Here is an 18,396-nt window from a genome sequence, read left to right on the forward strand (position 1 = left end):
AGGTTAATCTGTCTCAATACCTGCCGAATGATCAGGTCACTTGGGGTCCTTTTGTTTTCCACTCAACGCTGATACCTGCAGCTCATGAACGAGGACACACACTGAGCTTCACATCGACTCCATCTCTTCACTTCTGCTTAAGTGCATCTGTGTCCTCTACTCAATACAAGAGGCCTATGATACAGCGGGACGTTAAATGTTCTTCTGTTCCCAGAGGAAAACATATGAAGGATACTTTGATCCTCCTCTGGTTGTCATGATGGAGAGCATTTGTTTCTGTGCAGTCACAGTCCATGAAACAGACGACATTCCCCATGTCCACAAGAGACCAATGCTCTGATTTCATCTGATTTCAAAAGGCCATTAAATGTGACATGATATCTGAAAGCAGATCATCTTGAGATAAACATTTCACTCATGTAAGTGTGCAGAGGAAATTACTAGTGACATTTTCACTCTATAAAGTTGGTTCTAAACTGTCTGAAAGATACACTCTGAAAAAATGCTTGAAAGTTGGGTCAAATATCAACAAACCCAACCGTTGGGTTAAAAATTTCATGTTATTTTAAGAATTACTTTGGATTGTGAAATGAGGTCAATCTGTTCCCGAATGATTTTCATATGCCAATGACAGATGCTGAGTTTGCTCTATTGATAAGCTTTATCCAAATTTAGACAACTGTTCTGCATGATTATGATTATCTATAATTCCCAAACCTGATTTAGTTTGGAGAGCACGTCTGATGCACGGAGAGAGAAAGCTCTTGAACGCCACAGTTTTCCCTTCTCATAGACAGAAAGAAAACCACCTCATTTAATTGCAGCATCACTAAAACAGTTATTGACCACACTGACCTTTGCCCTTTCGTTAATCAAATGCATATGAAGAGGTTTGTCTAAATACGCAGCCAATCAACAATTTCTGCGGTAATTGTCTGTCAGTGCTGTTATTGATCAGGATGTCCTCCGGCTTTCTCTCCTGTAATCAGTCTCTCTGTGTTCGTTCCATTATCTCAGAAGACGAAGAATCAAATCTTGCTAAATGATATTCAGAAACTTCAGACTGGATTGTGCAAAGTGTGTGTGTGTGTGTGTGTATATATATATATATATACTGCATATAACTAATACACTTACAATAAAACAGTAGATACACTCATATACACACACATACATACATTAGATGCATAATGTATTAAAATTTAAAGATTTATATTTATAATGATATATACATAGACAAATACCTTTTTGTTAATTATTTGTTATTAATTTATAGTGTTTGTTTTATATATATAGGCTACACTACCGTTCAAAAGTTTGGGTCAGTATTTTTTTATTTTTTTTTGAAAGAAATTAATACTTTTATTCAGCACAGATATGTTAAATTGATAAAAAGTGATAGTAAAGATTTATATTGTTAGAAAAGGTTTATATTTTGAATAAATGCTGTTCTTTTTAACCTTTTATTCATCAATAAATCCTGAAAAATTATCACAGGTTCCAAAAAAATATTAATCAGAACAACTGTTTCCAACATTGATAATAAATCATCATATTAGAATGATTTCTGAAGGATCATGTGACACTGAAGACTGGAGTAATGATGCTGAAAATTCAGCTTTGCATCACAGGAATAAATTATATTTTAAAGTATATTCAAATAGAAAACCATAATTTTAAATTGTAATAATATTTCACAATAATATTGTTTTTTCTGTATTTATTATGAAATAAATGCAGCCTTAATGAGCATAAGAGACTTCGTTCAAAAACAATATATATATATATAAAGCCTATATGAAAAGTGAACATTTAAAACATTTAAAACGCTATAATCTATATAATATCTTTATAGAATTTAAATACTTTTATTTTATAATAATATTATAAACTTTATAAGAGTAAAACAAGATATATGTATATATATGCATTGTTATTAAGCGTTTATTTTATATAAAGTATAGCGTTATATACATTTTAATTAATATTTTATAAATAATAGTGTTTATTTTTTATTTATGATTTATTTATGATTTTTTAAGATACATTCAGGGTGAAAGAAAATAATTAAACAAATAAATAATAACAATGATAAAAGACAAAGTAATAACAGTAGTAAAATAAATACAAATACATTCTCATCAAAACATAACAATGGGAAAAATACTGTTTATTTTAAAACATTTTATATTTTTGTCAGATTTATGTAAATTCGTGGAACATATTTATTCTTAAATAAGTGACACACAAACGGCTAATTGATTTAGCTCGTTGTGCCGTGATTACCCTTTGACCTCTGCTTGTCTTGTTAAGGACGGACTGATGTGGGCAGGGCTGCTGCTCGTGCACGCGGGCGCGCGCGCGCTCGTGATGCTGATGCTGGAGTCTCTCAGAGCTTCACCTGCAGTGAGCAGCGCTGGAGTCCCGGAGCAGCTCTCACTCTCACTGTCTGCATGTCCATGAAAGGCAGAGGATCCAAATACCAGAAAAGAGTGTCGTTTTCTGAGGATGAAGATGAGCAGTGCTGGAAAGAGGAGAACGGCGGTCTGGACGCACATCACCTGACATCCGTCCAGACGGTCCGAGACTCTTCAGGGTATTACCGCTACAACATGTGAGTGTTCACAACTCTACAAACTCACACACACACACACACACACACACACACACACACACACACACACACACACACACACACACTCACACAACTCTCTGAGCTGAGTGAAAAAAAAAACAGTGAAATGACACATAACGCGACAGAATAAATCATTTTAATAATATGAAAAGTCTAAGAAATAAGATTTCAGTACATTTCTTTGAGTAAAATATTAGATATTATCACATAATCTTGATTTTTTTCCCCAAAAGATGAATATAGTTCATCATCTCCCTCTGTAAGATGTTTTCATTAATAACTCGATGTAGAAACGTCTTAAAATATGTTCTAATACAGTATATATAAGCTGACTTAAACCTTAAAGCGCCACCTAGTGGAAGATCATTTATCTACTAAAGTCAGATGAAGTCTTTCAAAATCTCTCTGTAGATTATAAAAATGTTTACATATTTTTTTAACTTTAATAATGTAAACAAAAGCTGAAATAAACATCAACTATCTCAGTGTTTATTGTGTGCAAATTATTCATAGCAATTTCTTTAAAACTATAAAATGTCCACCACAATGAACAATTTGAGTTTAAAAAGTTTTGTTTCAAAAGTGTGAGGGAAAACGAAGAAAACTCCAGCTAAAATATCTCTTGAAGAATATTTTCATCATTTCCAATCAAGATGCAATTTTGTCAAATTATGCAAAAAGCTTAGAAAATGTAATAGCCTGCATAAAATGCTATAAAAATAAGCAAGAAGACAAAGAAGCCATTTTACTCATTTTACACCAGACAATACTATTGAACATCATGCATGTCTGCATTTACATTTACATGCATTTGGCACATGCTTTTATCCAATAATATCCAAGATCTGATTGGACGGGTCATGCATGTGCTTTATTTGAGACGAGACTCTTTCAGCACTTTTAAAAGCATGTTATACTGATCCTACACATGCACTACATGGATATATGCACAAATATTAAGTAGAAAATATAGCACAATACATTGCAAAATAATTTAGTGTGGCCTCTAAAGAAGTACAATGTCAACCTTCACATCTTGATTTATAACCGTGTGGACATTTGATTTTCAGGATAGACATGAAAATTAATTCAGAGCTGGAAATGGTCTTTCAATACATCACTGAGTCAAAATGACCATTTGTGTGACGGATGCAGATCATTAGCGGTGGATGTGCTGCTGTGAACATGCTGTCCAGACTGAAACACACACAGATGTGCTCTTTCTGAGTAAACAGAGCGGCAGGATCACAGATATTTCAGGATCACATTCAGTCTGAATGAACACACACACACACACACACACACACACACACAGCAGGTGCGTTTTAAAATTTTATGCATGTTTAACTCTCTTTTTTGCACCTGATTAACAACGAACTGCATAATTTATATCTATCGATCCATTTTTCATAATAGTGGAGAGGTTGTTTTAATGAAAGGAGTGGAAATAGATTCAGCTCACATTTTCTCTCTCGAAATGTGATTCAACTCAACGCAGTATTTCTCATTGTTTTGCTCCAATATCATAAACATCAGGTAAGCATTCGGATGAGATGCTATGAAATCGCTTTGATATTAACAAAATTCCTTTGTCTGATATTAATATTCAGTAAACAATGCATCAACCAGGACCATTAATTAGCTAATATTTGACCATTTCAATTTATTTATTTTAAGAATTCATGTTTCTTTCCAGCAAACACTGAATTTTCCCCTAACATTCTGCAAACCTTAAAACAACGTTCTATTTTCATAAGGAAAACATTTTTAGCTCACCAAATGCATGTTCTGAGAACATTTTAGGGACATTTTTTTAGCTGTTTTATGATCTTAAATACTTTTTTTAAATATAAATGCTTATGCTTAAATGCTTGACATCCATCATGTTGTAGACAAATATAAATTGAGCCGTGTGCACTTCTTTACAAAACTAACACACATAAACTGGCGTTCCTCAAGTTCCTAAACGCCAAGGTCATGTGTTTGATTCCCAGGGAATACATGAACTGATAAAATGTATATGTTGAATGCATTGCAAGATAAAAGCCTCTGACAAATGCATACAATGTAATAATAATAATAATAAATAAGCTCACATGTAAGAGAGTTTTTCCTTGTTTCACAGTTTTGGTCACTACACAATTCCCAAAATTCCCAATATGTGTTTTGATGCCGTTGTGTATGCTGTAGGAAGTTAATTCATAGCTCAGTTTGGGTTGTTTGCTGGAGTCCAGGGCTTTTAGTGCTCTTTGCGTTTATTGGATGGTCATGGTAGAAGTGTCAGCATGGAGAGTTTGTGCACCAAATTTCGAGCTGAGTGCTTCCGCTTTCGTGACGGCGCGTCTGGTGCTCCAGGGACCTGAGCTGTGTGAAATGAATTTCCCGCTCAAGTAAATCCGGAAGACCGGGTCCATCTCGCTTCAGAGAATAAATTCAGCCCTTAAATTAAACAAACTCGTTCTATTAGGGCTGCATGATATTGTGATGTGCGCGTTCGTGTTGGTCACGTCGCAGGATGTGCGATGTCAAATAGGGATTGTAGTTCGAATTGCACGTGATTCTCGGATTAATTTCAAAGTTTAACCATCAAAAAGCGAAAGTTTATCATTTGCTTCTGTCAGTTTAAACATTCAAGTGATTTTAAACCATTTCAGTGGAAGAAAGAGAACTCAATTCAGAACTTGCATGCTGAACTTTCGTGCTCTTTCACATCTATTTGTGCTTTAACGGACACACATGTGCAAAATCTCGGTGAGTATCTTTGTAAACACAGTCACTTATGTGAACGTAAACAGTTGTGAAGGAAAATGGATGCGTATCGTTGTATTGGATCCGTGCATTCGCTCTTAAAGTGACAGCAGCCTAATAAACCTGCTGCTGTCTGTCATTAATGTTAATCAAACAACAACATACAGAGAGAAAATCACTTTGTTTGTTTTTCATATCACAATAGAAAAACAAAATATTGTGATAAAATGTCCGTTCTTTCCAATATCGTGCAGCCCTGCATTCTGTTCATTTCCTCAAACATTGCTTTATCACCAGGAAAAGCTTGTTGTAAATAAGGCTTGTGCTGAAGTCATTCAAATAAATTCAGTTGTGTTTTTTATAAGAGTACACTAATGCAGTTTCTTTTGGCTTTTCATTTCTGATTCTGTTTTCATGTGTTTTGCTGACACTGTGTGCTGTTGTTGAAGCAGATAAGTTTGTTTGTGGCGTAATGTGTTTTATTTGATTTAGTACAGCATGATTGTGGCTCAGTAAACAGTGTTGGTGGATTTTCTGACATTTTCATACAAGGGAAGTTTAAAAGCACAATATTTCTGTCAAAAGTTATTGGAAATTCATTGGTCAAAAGGTGTGGAAACCCTCTCAGAATAAACGTTTGCAATGTGGCAAAGTTCTAGTACCTAACCAATTTTCACATTTTTTAAGTTGTTTTTTGGACTTTGTATGATACAGACTGTAGAGAGGAAAGCATGTGATTGGACCGGCTGCATTCAAACCTGCAGTTTTCACCATGATGTCAGGAGTTTGTCAACTATCTGCAAGGCCACAGGCCCAATAAATGTTAACACTGTCAAATGTGTTCCACGTAGGCATGTGACGGTGTCACATTTTCATGTTGCGATTAATTGCTGAAGCTTGTATACAGTATTATCACGATATTTAAAGAAATTGCACAAAAAAAAGTGTTGTCATAGTATAACAGGTTTAAGAAGTCTTTTTGTAATAACAAAAAGAACTCTGACTGTTTAAATATAATACACAAAAATATATAAATAAAATGTTCAAACAGATTAAAATGCAAAAGAATTAGGCTATAAAGAACAACAGGTAACATTTTACAATAAGGTCTAATTATTTAATACATTAACTAAGATTGAGCAACAGGTACATTTGTTACAGAAAGTATTATTTTTTTGTTAATGTTAGTTAAGAAATACAACTGATCATTGTTAGTTTTATCTCAGGTACATTAAATAAGTTATTTTGATTTTAATAATGTTATTAAACAGTAGAAATTAACATTGACCAAGAATAATTAATGCTTTATAAGTATTTTTTTGATTGGTAATAATTGTTGTTATCTAATGAAGCCGTATGTCTCAAAGTTTTACTGAACAAAAACAAATAATCAGAACATTTCTTATCATTAGGGCATGTTGTAGTACAGATTAAAATATAAAAATGTTTAAGTTTGAAAATAAATAGCCTATCATGTCATTTGGTGTATGAACAACACTGAGATTACAAAAAAATTAATGGCTGTTTGAAGCATGGCTGCATGAAGCATCTAGATTTTTTCAGAACAATTGACTGATTCACGCAAACAAAGCAGCTGCGCTAGTGAAGATTTTTTCTTCACTAGCGCAGCTGCTTTGTTTGCGTGAATCAGTCAATTGTTCTGAAAAAATCTAGATTTTCCAGCCCTACTTCAGATACACAAAATATCAAAATGCAGTTTTTGGCAAGTATCCTCGTAAACAAAGTCAGTTATGTATAAAAATTATTGTAAACAGTTGAGAAAGAAAACGCATGTGTAACAGTGTATTGGATCCGTGCAGCTCTTAAAGTGACAGCAGCCTAATAAACCTGGTATATAAACCTGGTTTTATATATATAAAAATAAAAATAATCATGCTTATGATTTTTGTCATCATAATCGAGCAGTCCTATTCCACATCAGAATAAACACTTTGTGGACAAAACTTTCATTTACTGTTGCTGTTGTGTGTTCTGTTCACCTCGAGAGCTTACTAAATGTGAGTCAGCAGACGTCACTCCACCTGTTGTCTGAATGTGGCATCTGTTGCGTTTCATTAAAAAGCTATTAAAAGTCAGAGGGCGATCTCGCCTTCAGCAGGACCGTCCGGCCTGAATCACCTTCTGCTTCGCGTCCCTGTGGGATCACATCCCTGTTGATACAGCTCTCTGTGAGACGCTCAGCTTGTTGGAGGTTTGTCAGAGAGTGATATGAGATTTAACCGAGCGGCTATGTGCAGAGGAAGTCATTTCCACTCGGATGAGCTTGATGGATAGGCTCTGATTGGTAAAAATACTTGTTTTTCACTTTGCAGGAAATCCTCGGATACGTTCCCCCAACGCAGGATGACCCTACCGCGGGAAAAGGGCCGCAGGCAGGCGATTCGCGGTCCGGCGTTCATGTTCAACGCTCGGGGCAGCAGCCTCACGGCGGAGGAAGAACGCTTTCTAGACGCAGCGGAGTACGGCAACATCCCAGTGGTCCGAAAGATGCTGGAAGAATCTCCCACGCTCAACGTGAACTGCGTCGACTACATGGGACAGAACGGACTGCAGTTGGCCGTCGGGAACGAACACCTGGAGGTCACCGAGCTGCTCCTGCGGCGAGACAACCTGGCCCGTGTCGGGGACGCGCTCCTGCTGGCCATTTCCAAAGGTTACATACGTATCGTGGAGGCCCTGCTGGGACATCCGTCCTTCGCGAGCGACGAACGACTGACCCGCAGCCCCTGCGAGCTGCAGGACGACGACTTCTACTCGTACGACGAGGACGGCACGCGGTTCTCGCCCGATATCACGCCTATCATCTTGGCCGCCCACTGCCAGAAATACGAGGTGGTGCACATGCTGCTGATGAAGGGCGCCAGGATCGAGCGGCCGCACGACTACTTCTGCAAGTGCGCCGACTGCATGGAGAAGCAGAGGAAGGACTCGTTCAGCCACTCGCGCTCGAGGATAAATGCGTATCGTGGACTCGCCAGCCCGGCGTATCTCTCTCTGTCCAGCGAGGACCCCGTACTGACCGCGCTGGAGCTGAGCAACGAGCTCGCCAAACTCGCCAACATCGAAAAGGAGTTTAAGGTAGGAGGACTGGACCAACGTGGTATTTTTTGTTTGCACCATATTTTTTTGCGTTAATATCATGCATATTAGATCATGCATAGAATTAATTGTTGTTGTTAAAAACATTTTGCATAATAGTTTTATTGGCCACGTACACACAGCAACGTTCTGGGGAGTCACAACCACTTTAAACGCGAGAGCGAATCTCCGAAAATTAGAATTCAGGAGTCATTGTGTTCGAAAGTGTTATGTTAGCAAGTTTTTGTTAATATTGGTTTTTAGCTTTACAGTTTTTATTTTATTTAGTTTGTTTGAGTTATTTTAGTACTTCATCTTAGAGGTCTGTGAGGGATCGATTTGTTTTTAGTTCCGATCTACGCGTATTTTTCTTTCACGTTTCAGTATGATTCTGTCTTGCTCCAGTATGGAAGCTTGTTACTAAATTTAAAAAAAAAAAAGGTAATTGTGACTTTTTTATCTCGCAGTTCTGACTTTTTTTCTCTGAATTGTCGGATATAAACTCGCAATTCTTTTTTAATACAATTTCCAGTTTACTTATCTTTCATTTCTGACTTTTTAATTTGCAATTGCAAGTTTATATCTCACAGTTCTGACTTATTTTCTCAGAATTGCAAGAAATGAACTCGCAATTGCGAAAAATAAAGTCAGAATTGTGAGTTATAAACTCACAATTGTGGGATATAAACTCAAAATTTTGAATTTTTTCTTGCAATTGCCAGTTGAAATCTCGCAATTCTGACTTAATATCACTTAATTCTGACTTTATAACTTACAATTTGACTTTATATCACACGATTCTGACTTTATATTAGGCAATTCTGACTTTATAACTCACAATTGTGAGTTTATATAACAGTTCTGAGAATAAAAGTCAGAATTCCAAGGCGTAACCTCGAAATTGCAAGAAAAAAAAATCAGAATTGTGTGATTAAAAAGTCGCAATTATTTAATTTTTATTCAGTGGTGGAAACAAGCTTCCATACTCCAGTGTCATTTCAACTCAATCTCGTGGGAAAACGTAACTATTTTACGATTGAATATGAATTTGTATGATGAGAATTGTGCGAAAATGTGTGTTTTTTAGAAAAAAGTAAGAATGAAGGTGAGACCTAAGCAGTTGAAATTGAAATTGTACGATTTCATATGAATTAGCCACCAATTCTGCAAAACATAAAATAGTTACGTGTCTTTGCCATGAGATTGTTTTGCTTATATTTTTTCCAATTCCCACAAATAAGGTGGCATAATTTAAAGTGGGTACAGCACAAACCGTGATGTCTGATTCGTAAACATATGACTGTTTCGAGTTGGTTTTGATGAATCAGTCAAACAGATCTCAGAAACGCTCGATTTGATTAACGATTTTCTGGTTGTCGTGTTCAGAATGATCCTGCGGTGTGAACGTGGCCTCTCTCTCCAGCTGCATTTTGTCGTATGTCAAACTTAAATTTCCTCCTCCATCCCAAACTCTTTCAGAATCAGAGTTCATCTTATATTTGCATCTCTTATCTTAACATTTATCTCCATTTTAACCACATTTTTAACTTCTGTTGCGTGTGTGTTTGTGTGTGCCGCCGCCGTCGACAGGATAAAAAGAACCGTAATAAAGAGACATCTCAGCACACTGGCTTCTTTCTGGTAAATATGTTTGACTACACAATTTTCACTAACTCAGACTAACAGTAACTAATTGTCATGCTTGCTGATTCAGCTTTTATGTCAAGGTTAGACTGTCTGTCAGCGTGTCTGTTTGTCTGTCCGTCTGGACAACTGAATCGCTGTCGATTCTGATCAGTTCTTTGATCTGTGCAGAGCCAGAGATTCACTTCAGATAAACTGAGCTCTCTCTCTCTCCAGCTCTGTACAAGAGCCTTTATTTCAGACAGAATTATGAATTATGTTGTGTGTTATTTAGCTGCAGATCTCATGTGTATTTAAAGTTACACTCAAAAAACACTGATAGATATGTAATAATTCCTAAATGTGTGAACCAGCCTGTTTAGAACAGGTCATATTTCAAAAGAAATTGAGATTATTTGTAAGAACATAATTTTTTTTGCATTGTTTTCATGACAGATAAGCGCATCTCATTACTTTAATGCAAATGTCAGTGCTGCAACATGTTTAACAAATATCTATTGTGATTTGTGAAGTGTTTATTCATGATGTAAGTATTTGTATTTTGTATTTAAATCATCGTAAAGGCAATACAGCATTATGCTGTTTTACATTTATTAGAATCAAATATATATATATTGATTTTGCAGTGAAATGTGACCTTTTTGTGAGATTCACATAAATATTGCTTTAGTTCTTGTATACTTTACCTTAGTCTTAGTGAGCAAATAAATGTCCCATTCTCCCATGATCCACTTTGATAAGCGTCATGATGTGTGGTTCTCATGTAACATATGGTCAGTTATATTGCTTTTCTCATGCTGATAAGAGGTTTGATGTCATCCTGGTGGTGTGAGAAGGTATAATGAATCCCACAGAGAACAATAAAGCACACAGCATGTCATGTTTTAAACAGAAGCTCAGCAGCAGTGCATGCTGGGAGATCACACTGATATGACGTCTATCTGATGGAGGACTGCACGCTGTTTGGTTATGCTTATTCCATCCTGACAGTGATGTTTTCAAATGAAGCAAAGAAGCGTTCAGTATTGACTTTTCCATGTGGTAAAAGATTTACAGTTCTGTGGTTTAATAATTCAGTCCAGGATGATTCATAAACAACTCGACTCTCATGAAACAGCTAGTCATGTGTCAGGTGAATCAATCTAGAGTTCTAGAAAACACAGTTCAGACTCCATCACTTAATTCATTTCAGAGATGTATTTATTTCAATGTACTTGATTTTGATGAAAGGTTCAAATTTTTTTTCTTTGAAATAATATGCACCAGTGAATCATTTACATTAAGCCCAGTAATGTTTATAAATAGGGTTAGTTTTGATTTCATGTTGACTTTGACTTTGTAATTGTATTTCATTACAGTTGAATTTTAAATGGGTGGTAATTTTACCAAAGTGATTACTTTGAATTTTAATGTCATTTATTTCATTTAAGCAATAATATAAACTGTGACGGGCAATTAATGTATACAGCAATTAATGATTCTCCGACAGTTCTGCTCATCAGTTTCATAACCCTTGCAGAATGTGCAACATTTGAATTTTAACACAATAAGAGGGATCATAAAAATTGCATGTTTTTTTTTTTTTTTTTTTAGTACTGTCCTGAATAAGCTATTTCACATACTAGATGTTTACGTATATTCCACGAGACAAAATGACTGAATTTATAAAAATTGTCTGCCGTTACTGGATGATCCACAACTGTTTTCATGTTTTGCAATAGTTTGTGAGTTTGATAGTTTGTTGTTTGTGAGTCCCTAGTAATTGTAAAAAAGGTAATTGCAAGTTTTTATCTCACAATTCTGACTTTTTGCCTCGCAATTGCGAGATTTCAACTCATGATTGCGTTTTATAAAGTCAGAATTGGGAGATTTAAACTCATAGTAATACAGTCAGAATTGCATGATAAAAACTTGAAATTATCAATTCTGACGAGTTTATATCTCACAATTCTGACTTTATAACTCACAATTACAACTTTATATCACGCAATTCTGAGAAAAAAGTCAAAACTTGCAATTACCTTGTTTTTGTGTAACATACTTATAAGTACAGTATTCTAAAGAATTTAGATTAAGTAACAAAACTTGGGTAATCTAATGAAATGCATTACTTTTAAAGCATGAATTTTGTAATGTGTGAAATGCATTTTAAAAGTAACCTACCCATCCCTGTATAGAACCTTTCTGGCATAAACAACTGAGTCAAGAACCCTAGAGTTTATATAGAACCCACTGAACCTGAAGAGTGCATGTCAAACAAGTGCCATTTATTGAAAAGAAATATAGTGTAAGCACACTTTACAAGCAAAACATTTGACAAAAATCTCTCTTATGTAACAAAATCAAGGATTGTGTTTGTTTTTGGTTTGTGGATGATTCCAAAATACCATCTGATTCAAACACATTGAGACTTCAAAAACATGATGAATAAAGTGATGTTAGTGAAGAGAAACATTGATCTTACATTAATAAACATGTATAAATGTCCAAATACTTTGTGTTCAAATCAGGTTTTGCCTCTTCCCTGCTGTTTCTGTATGAACACGTTCTAGAATTACGGCAATGTTTTGATATCAACAGTCAGTTCTCTGAAAGAATAATTTACTATTCCAGGACAGACTAAAGAACGTTGATTTAATCAAAACTAAAGGCCATTGCAGTGTGATGATCACGATTAGAAACTGAACCATCTCCCCTTTGGAAACAATAGCAAATCTTGACAGAATTTTGTAGATTAGAAAATGTCATTCGATTCTTTCCAAGAGAACTATTACAGCTGAGAGGTGTTGTGTCGGAGTCTGATGGATTCTGACGCTCTTCAGTGAAAACCTTTTCAACTGAAAGGGAGGATCAGCTCCTGTTTTACAGCATTTAAAGAGGAGCTATTCTGCTTTTCTCCATCTTCATCTGTCTTTAGTGTGTGATGTTGCTGTTTGAGTTCCAGTTCTTCTCTATATCAGCGTCAGTGTTTCTGAACTCCTGAAACGCCTCCATCTTCACAATATTCCTCATTTAAATAATTAATACGCAGAATAAAGGGGCGGGGCCTGGTTGAGTTAGTTAGTAGTGTGTTGAAACTGGAGGTTATGGTAAGGGGTGGGACATTTCCCAAGTGACCAATCACAACACACTGCTCCAGCCGACCAATCAGAGCTCATTGTGCTTTTCAGAAGGAGGGGCTTCATAGAGACAGGAACTAAACAGAGCGTTACTGACAGACTGGGAAGAGAGGAGCTGCAACAATGAGGGAAATAATGAAAACCTGTTCTAGAAGAGCACAAAAACAACATTAGACTGTGTAAAAGGGACATAATAGGTGCTCTCTTCTCTGCTCTTTCTCTTCATCTCTACAGAATGACTACAGGAAGCTGTCTATGCAGTGTAAAGACTTTGTGGTTGGAGTTTTGGATCTGTGCAGGGACACGGAGGAGGTGGAGGCCATCTTGAATGGAGATATATCCGCCGAGCTGGAGGAAGGCCAGCATCATCGCTCTCTGCTCAGTCGAGTCAAACTGGCCATTAAATACGAGGTTAAGAAGGCAAGTGTCCATATAATGATGCCAGTGCATACATAACACTGCACTGTTCAGATCCTTTTTACAGGAAAATGAAATGTTACTGACTTTGAATATGATTTTTTGACAGAAATGGGTGTGATTCATTTGTTGTATTACCATTACTGATCAAAAGTTTGGAATAATTCATATATTTTTTTTATGTTTTTGTCTCTTCTGCTCACCAAGGTTGCATTTATTTGATTAAAAATACAGTAAAAATTGTGAAATATTATTACAATTTAAAACAGCTGTTTTCTTTGTGAATATATTGTAAAATGTAATTTATTCCTGTGATAAAAGCTGAATTTATTTGATTAAAAATACAGTAAAAATCACAAAATATTATTACAATGTAAAACAGCTGTTTTCTATGTGAATATATAGTAAAATGTAATTTATTCCTGAGATAAAAGCTGAATTTATTTGATTAAAAATACAGTAAAAATCACAAAATATTATTACAATATAAAATATCTGTTTTCTATGTGAATATATAGTAAAGTGTATTTTATTCCTGATCAAAGCTGTATTTTCAGCATCGTTACTCCAGTCTTCAGTGTCACATGATCCTTCAGCAATCATTCTGATATGCTGATTTATCATGATTTCCCAAAAATTATGAAGTGACAAAACAGCTGTTTTAAATAGTAATAATATTTCACTATTTTTCACTGTATTTTTCATCAAATAAATGCAGCTTTGATGAGCAGAACAGACTACTTTAAAAACATCCAAAGTTTTCACCTGTGGTGTTTTTGTGTGCATGTTATTTTTCTGTTTATTTTCCTGCAGTCCTTGTATTTGCTTTCAAAGTTCATCAATGCACACACCAAAAAAAAAAAAAAAGCAAAATATAATGTTGCATAATTGAATGAATCTCTTATTAACCAATGAATGCATCGCTGGAGATTGTTGACCTCAATATGCATTTATAAAATGACCTCATAATCAGTGTTTATGTAAAGCTCATCTGCTCAAACATGATTTAAGAAAGACGAGGACTGGCGTTTGTCTGCGCTGCTTTGATTTATCTGTCTCCAGCTTCCTCTGTGGACACAATTTATCTTGTCAAGATAATTGGGTGGAGGATGTCTATGAATTTCACTGAGAATATAAATGACAAGAAGCAGATAAAGAGGCCCGCAATTAATCACATGTATTTATTGTTGAAAGTGTGGCTAATCCTCTGTGCCGACTTAGTTTTGTTTAATCACCGGACACACACATCGTCCGCTAACAAACTAACACACTCTCAGGGACGTAATCCGATGAAGTGTTAATCAGGCTAACAGCAGCTTCAGCCGTAACGCAGCCACCCTGACATAAAGTGTCATTTAAAGATGAGATTTCAGGAGCCCTAAACGCTCCCAGCAGGACGTGGAGTGTGAGGCTCTGGGCTCGCGTCAGGAAATGAGTTCAGAGTCAGCCGTCCGCATTACGACGATTAACTCGATGGTTGCGTCATGCCTGAGAAGTGTTAAATTAGAAGTCATGCGATGGGCATGAAGGGGTGATTGTTTACCTTCAGCGATGGGATTGGCTGTGCTGGAGGTGTGAATCGTCAGTCTTCAAGTTCTTCATAGGTTTTAAGGAATAGTAAACAAGTGGTGATTTAGTGACGAGTAATGAGATGCAAGAATGATGCAGAATATACAGCTATGGAAAAAATTAAGAGACCACTTAACATTGATTTCTGAACTTGGAGTGGTCTCTTAATTTTTTCCATAGCTGTATGTTTATATTTACAACGTTCTGTCATGAAACTCTAGATGCACAGGCTAATAGGTCCTTAAAGGTGCAATATGTAAGAATTTTGCAGTAAAATATCCAAAAACCACTAGGCCAGTGTTATATATTTTGTTCACTTGAGTACTTACAATATCCCAAATGTTTGCAACTATTTGTAAATCGTGATAAAATTGCAATTTTACTCAAGACATGTGAGGAGTCGCCTGTCAATGGCGTCATACCCGCGTTACCCTCGGTTTCTGGTTTTATTTTGTAGAAACCATGGAAACACCAAAGACGCTTTAATATTTACATGTTTTAATAGACAAGGGAACAACAGTTTTGATATATTTACAGACAGAAAACTAATTATTGTTATATAGCTCAACACGTATAGTCTTATTGTTTAAATGTAATTTTCTTGATGTTTTGCGAGTCTCATGCTTTACCATGCCTCAGAGAAAAACACTATTTTGTGAAGTAGCTAACATAGCATAATCAGATGCAGCTTTATTTTTAGTAACAGTAATACAGCATTTTCTCCATCATACGATAAGTTTTAAAGGTCCCGTTCTTCATGATCCCATGTTTCAAACTTTAGTTAGTGTGTAATGTTGTTGTTAGAGTATAAATAAAATCTGTAAAATTTTAAAGCTCAAAGTTCAATGCCAAGCGAGATATTTTATTTAACAGAAGTCGCCTACATCGAACGGCCAGTTTGGACTACATCCCTCTACTTCCTTCTTTAATGACGTCACTAAAACAGTTTTTTGACTAACCTCCGCCCACAGGAATACACAAGAGTTGCGTTTGTAGAGTGTGTTTGTCGCCATGTCGTCGAAACGCTGTTATTTTCATCCCGCAGTCCAATCACCGGGTCTGATTCCGGCTCAAATTGATAGGGTAAAATTAAAGACATGTTTACAATAACACTGAGCGCATGCATCTCCACGTTATGGTAAGAGGCGTGACCTTTCCGGGCAAGATGCGCTAAACTGCTGTCGAATCACAACACAGGAACCGCTGGCACAATCAGAACTCGTTACGTATTTCTGAAGGAGGGACTTCATAGAACAAGGAAGTCATCAGCCCGTTTTTATGACAGTGGAAACAGCGGTATACAGATAAGTAAATTATGTGAAAAATACTGTGTTTTTTTACACGCGAAACATGAACACATGTTATATTGCACACTATAAACACAATCAAAGCTTCAAAAAACCACGAAAAACGGGACCTTTAAAATGAATTGCATGCCATTTATCAACACAATCATCCAGCATTTAATATGATATTGTAAAATCGGTCTATCTTACTGCAGTGTGTAACAGTGTCTCACAGCAGCCGCCGAGCGAACGCACAGAGTAACGTTATAACATCATTTTCAACACTCTCAAATGTATCTAATATGATAAACAGAGCTGCGTTACCTCATACTCATGACCGGAAAAGGCGACTGTGTCATAATAAAAGTCCCGCTGCTCGTGAGGCGTGTTGATCAATCGCTCCAGCTCCTCGTTCAGCTCCACAACACTCGCTCCTGCTCTGCTTCACACTACAGTAACGTTAATAATCGCATCCATGAACATGATTTCTGCCCAAATCCAATCCCGATTGTTTTCCACTAACTGTGATGTAAAGGTCCCAAGATTCCGCGCTCAAACTTGGCGTCATCAAGCTACGCCTTTGTTTTGAATAGGCCTCTAGCGACCTCTAGAGGACAGAAAATATTACATATTGCACCTTTAACTAAGCCTGTAATAAAACCAAATAATCACATCATCATCTATCGGACACAGATGATTGGCTCCTGCTGTATTAATAGCTAATGCACTTGCATGCTCAATCTTCATAAAACTATATATAATATATATAAAATGTTTATCTTAATTTTGACATTATATTAATTTCAGAGGGTGTGCAGCTGAAATATCTGTTTTCGTCTAAATAAGTGGAAAAATTACACTAGGTTCTGGACAGAAGTGATGTTCCTGCAGCTTCAGGTGTAATGAGCCTCTCTGCTGAGGTTTCAGTGATTGTATGGTCAGGTAGTTGCTGTTACCCAGCAGACAGATATAAACCTGTGCGCCTTGATTCACAGCCAATCAGACTGGAGCTTTTCCAGGCTGTTGAGAGAGCTTGTGCCAGCGTAACCTGAGAGGAAGACAGCACCTTTTCAAAGGTCTGTGTCACCGCTGTGTTTCGATTCATCAGCAGAAACACCAAACCCCAACGGCTGCTCTTGACAAGACCAATGCATCTTATTTCCTCACACACACACACACACTCCAGGACACAAGGAATCATCTCAGACCATCTACCAAAATCAAAAACGTGCTCCGTGACCTTGCTGTGATATTATTCAGGAAACAGCAGCAGTTAAACCACATGTTTGAGGTAACAGGAGTGAACATTATAGAAAAATGATTACTAACCCAAATCAAAAGTCTCACCATGATCTCTACTAATGACTCATCTTCCCTTCAAGCTCTGCTACGAGTTAAACATCCATTCACGCATGAGATGCATACATAAACCTTCTTTCCTCCGTTTAAAGATGGTTGTGAGTGGAGAGAGATGTTCAGACAGTGATGGTTGTGTTGTGATGAGCCGGTTTGTCGCTGAAGGCCACGCTCACTCACTCCAGAGATCGGATGGGAAAGTCTCGTTCTCGCTGTAGCTCTCGGGCAGCTGTTTACTAATGACCGCCGCAGGCCACAGACTCGCTGATGATGTTATCAGACACAGTTTATTGAATTACAATAATGTCTGATGATTCCTCTCATGGGATTTAAACTCTTTTGGCTCAGTTATGCATGCAGAGTGCCAGCGTTTAGTGTGATGCTGTTTGATTGGATGGTGCAACAATATACTAGAACAAATTATTGTGATGTCAAAAAACAAGCAGACATGTTTACATTTTAATATATTAAAAAATTATATTTTAGAATATGAAGTTGCATATATATATAATTAGAAAGATTT

General features: G+C 36.4%; 1 protein-coding gene across 2 annotated transcripts in view; it reads left to right on the forward strand.

Annotated features, from left to right (window-relative positions):
* The first annotated feature begins 2,362 nt into the window (after positions 1-2,362).
* trpc3 (transient receptor potential cation channel, subfamily C, member 3) overlaps positions 2,363-18,396 on the forward strand; it is a 38,207-nt gene continuing 22,173 nt past the window's right edge. Inside the window, exons 1-4 of one of the 2 annotated variants that reach the window (XM_048179713.1) lie at positions 2,363-2,614; positions 7,717-8,482; positions 10,073-10,123; positions 13,480-13,665. In XM_048179713.1, coding sequence (XP_048035670.1) covers positions 2,454-2,614; positions 7,717-8,482; positions 10,073-10,123; positions 13,480-13,665 — 1,164 coding nt within the window. In that variant the 5' untranslated portion in view covers positions 2,363-2,453. The remainder of the gene's footprint in view (positions 2,615-7,716; positions 8,483-10,072; positions 10,124-13,479; positions 13,666-18,396) is intronic. The other variant, XM_048179714.1, reaches the window with a different exon arrangement.

This window comes from Megalobrama amblycephala, unplaced genomic scaffold, assembly GCF_018812025.1.
Source record: "Megalobrama amblycephala isolate DHTTF-2021 unplaced genomic scaffold, ASM1881202v1 scaffold331, whole genome shotgun sequence".
NCBI classification, from domain to species: domain Eukaryota; kingdom Metazoa; phylum Chordata; class Actinopteri; order Cypriniformes; family Xenocyprididae; genus Megalobrama; species Megalobrama amblycephala.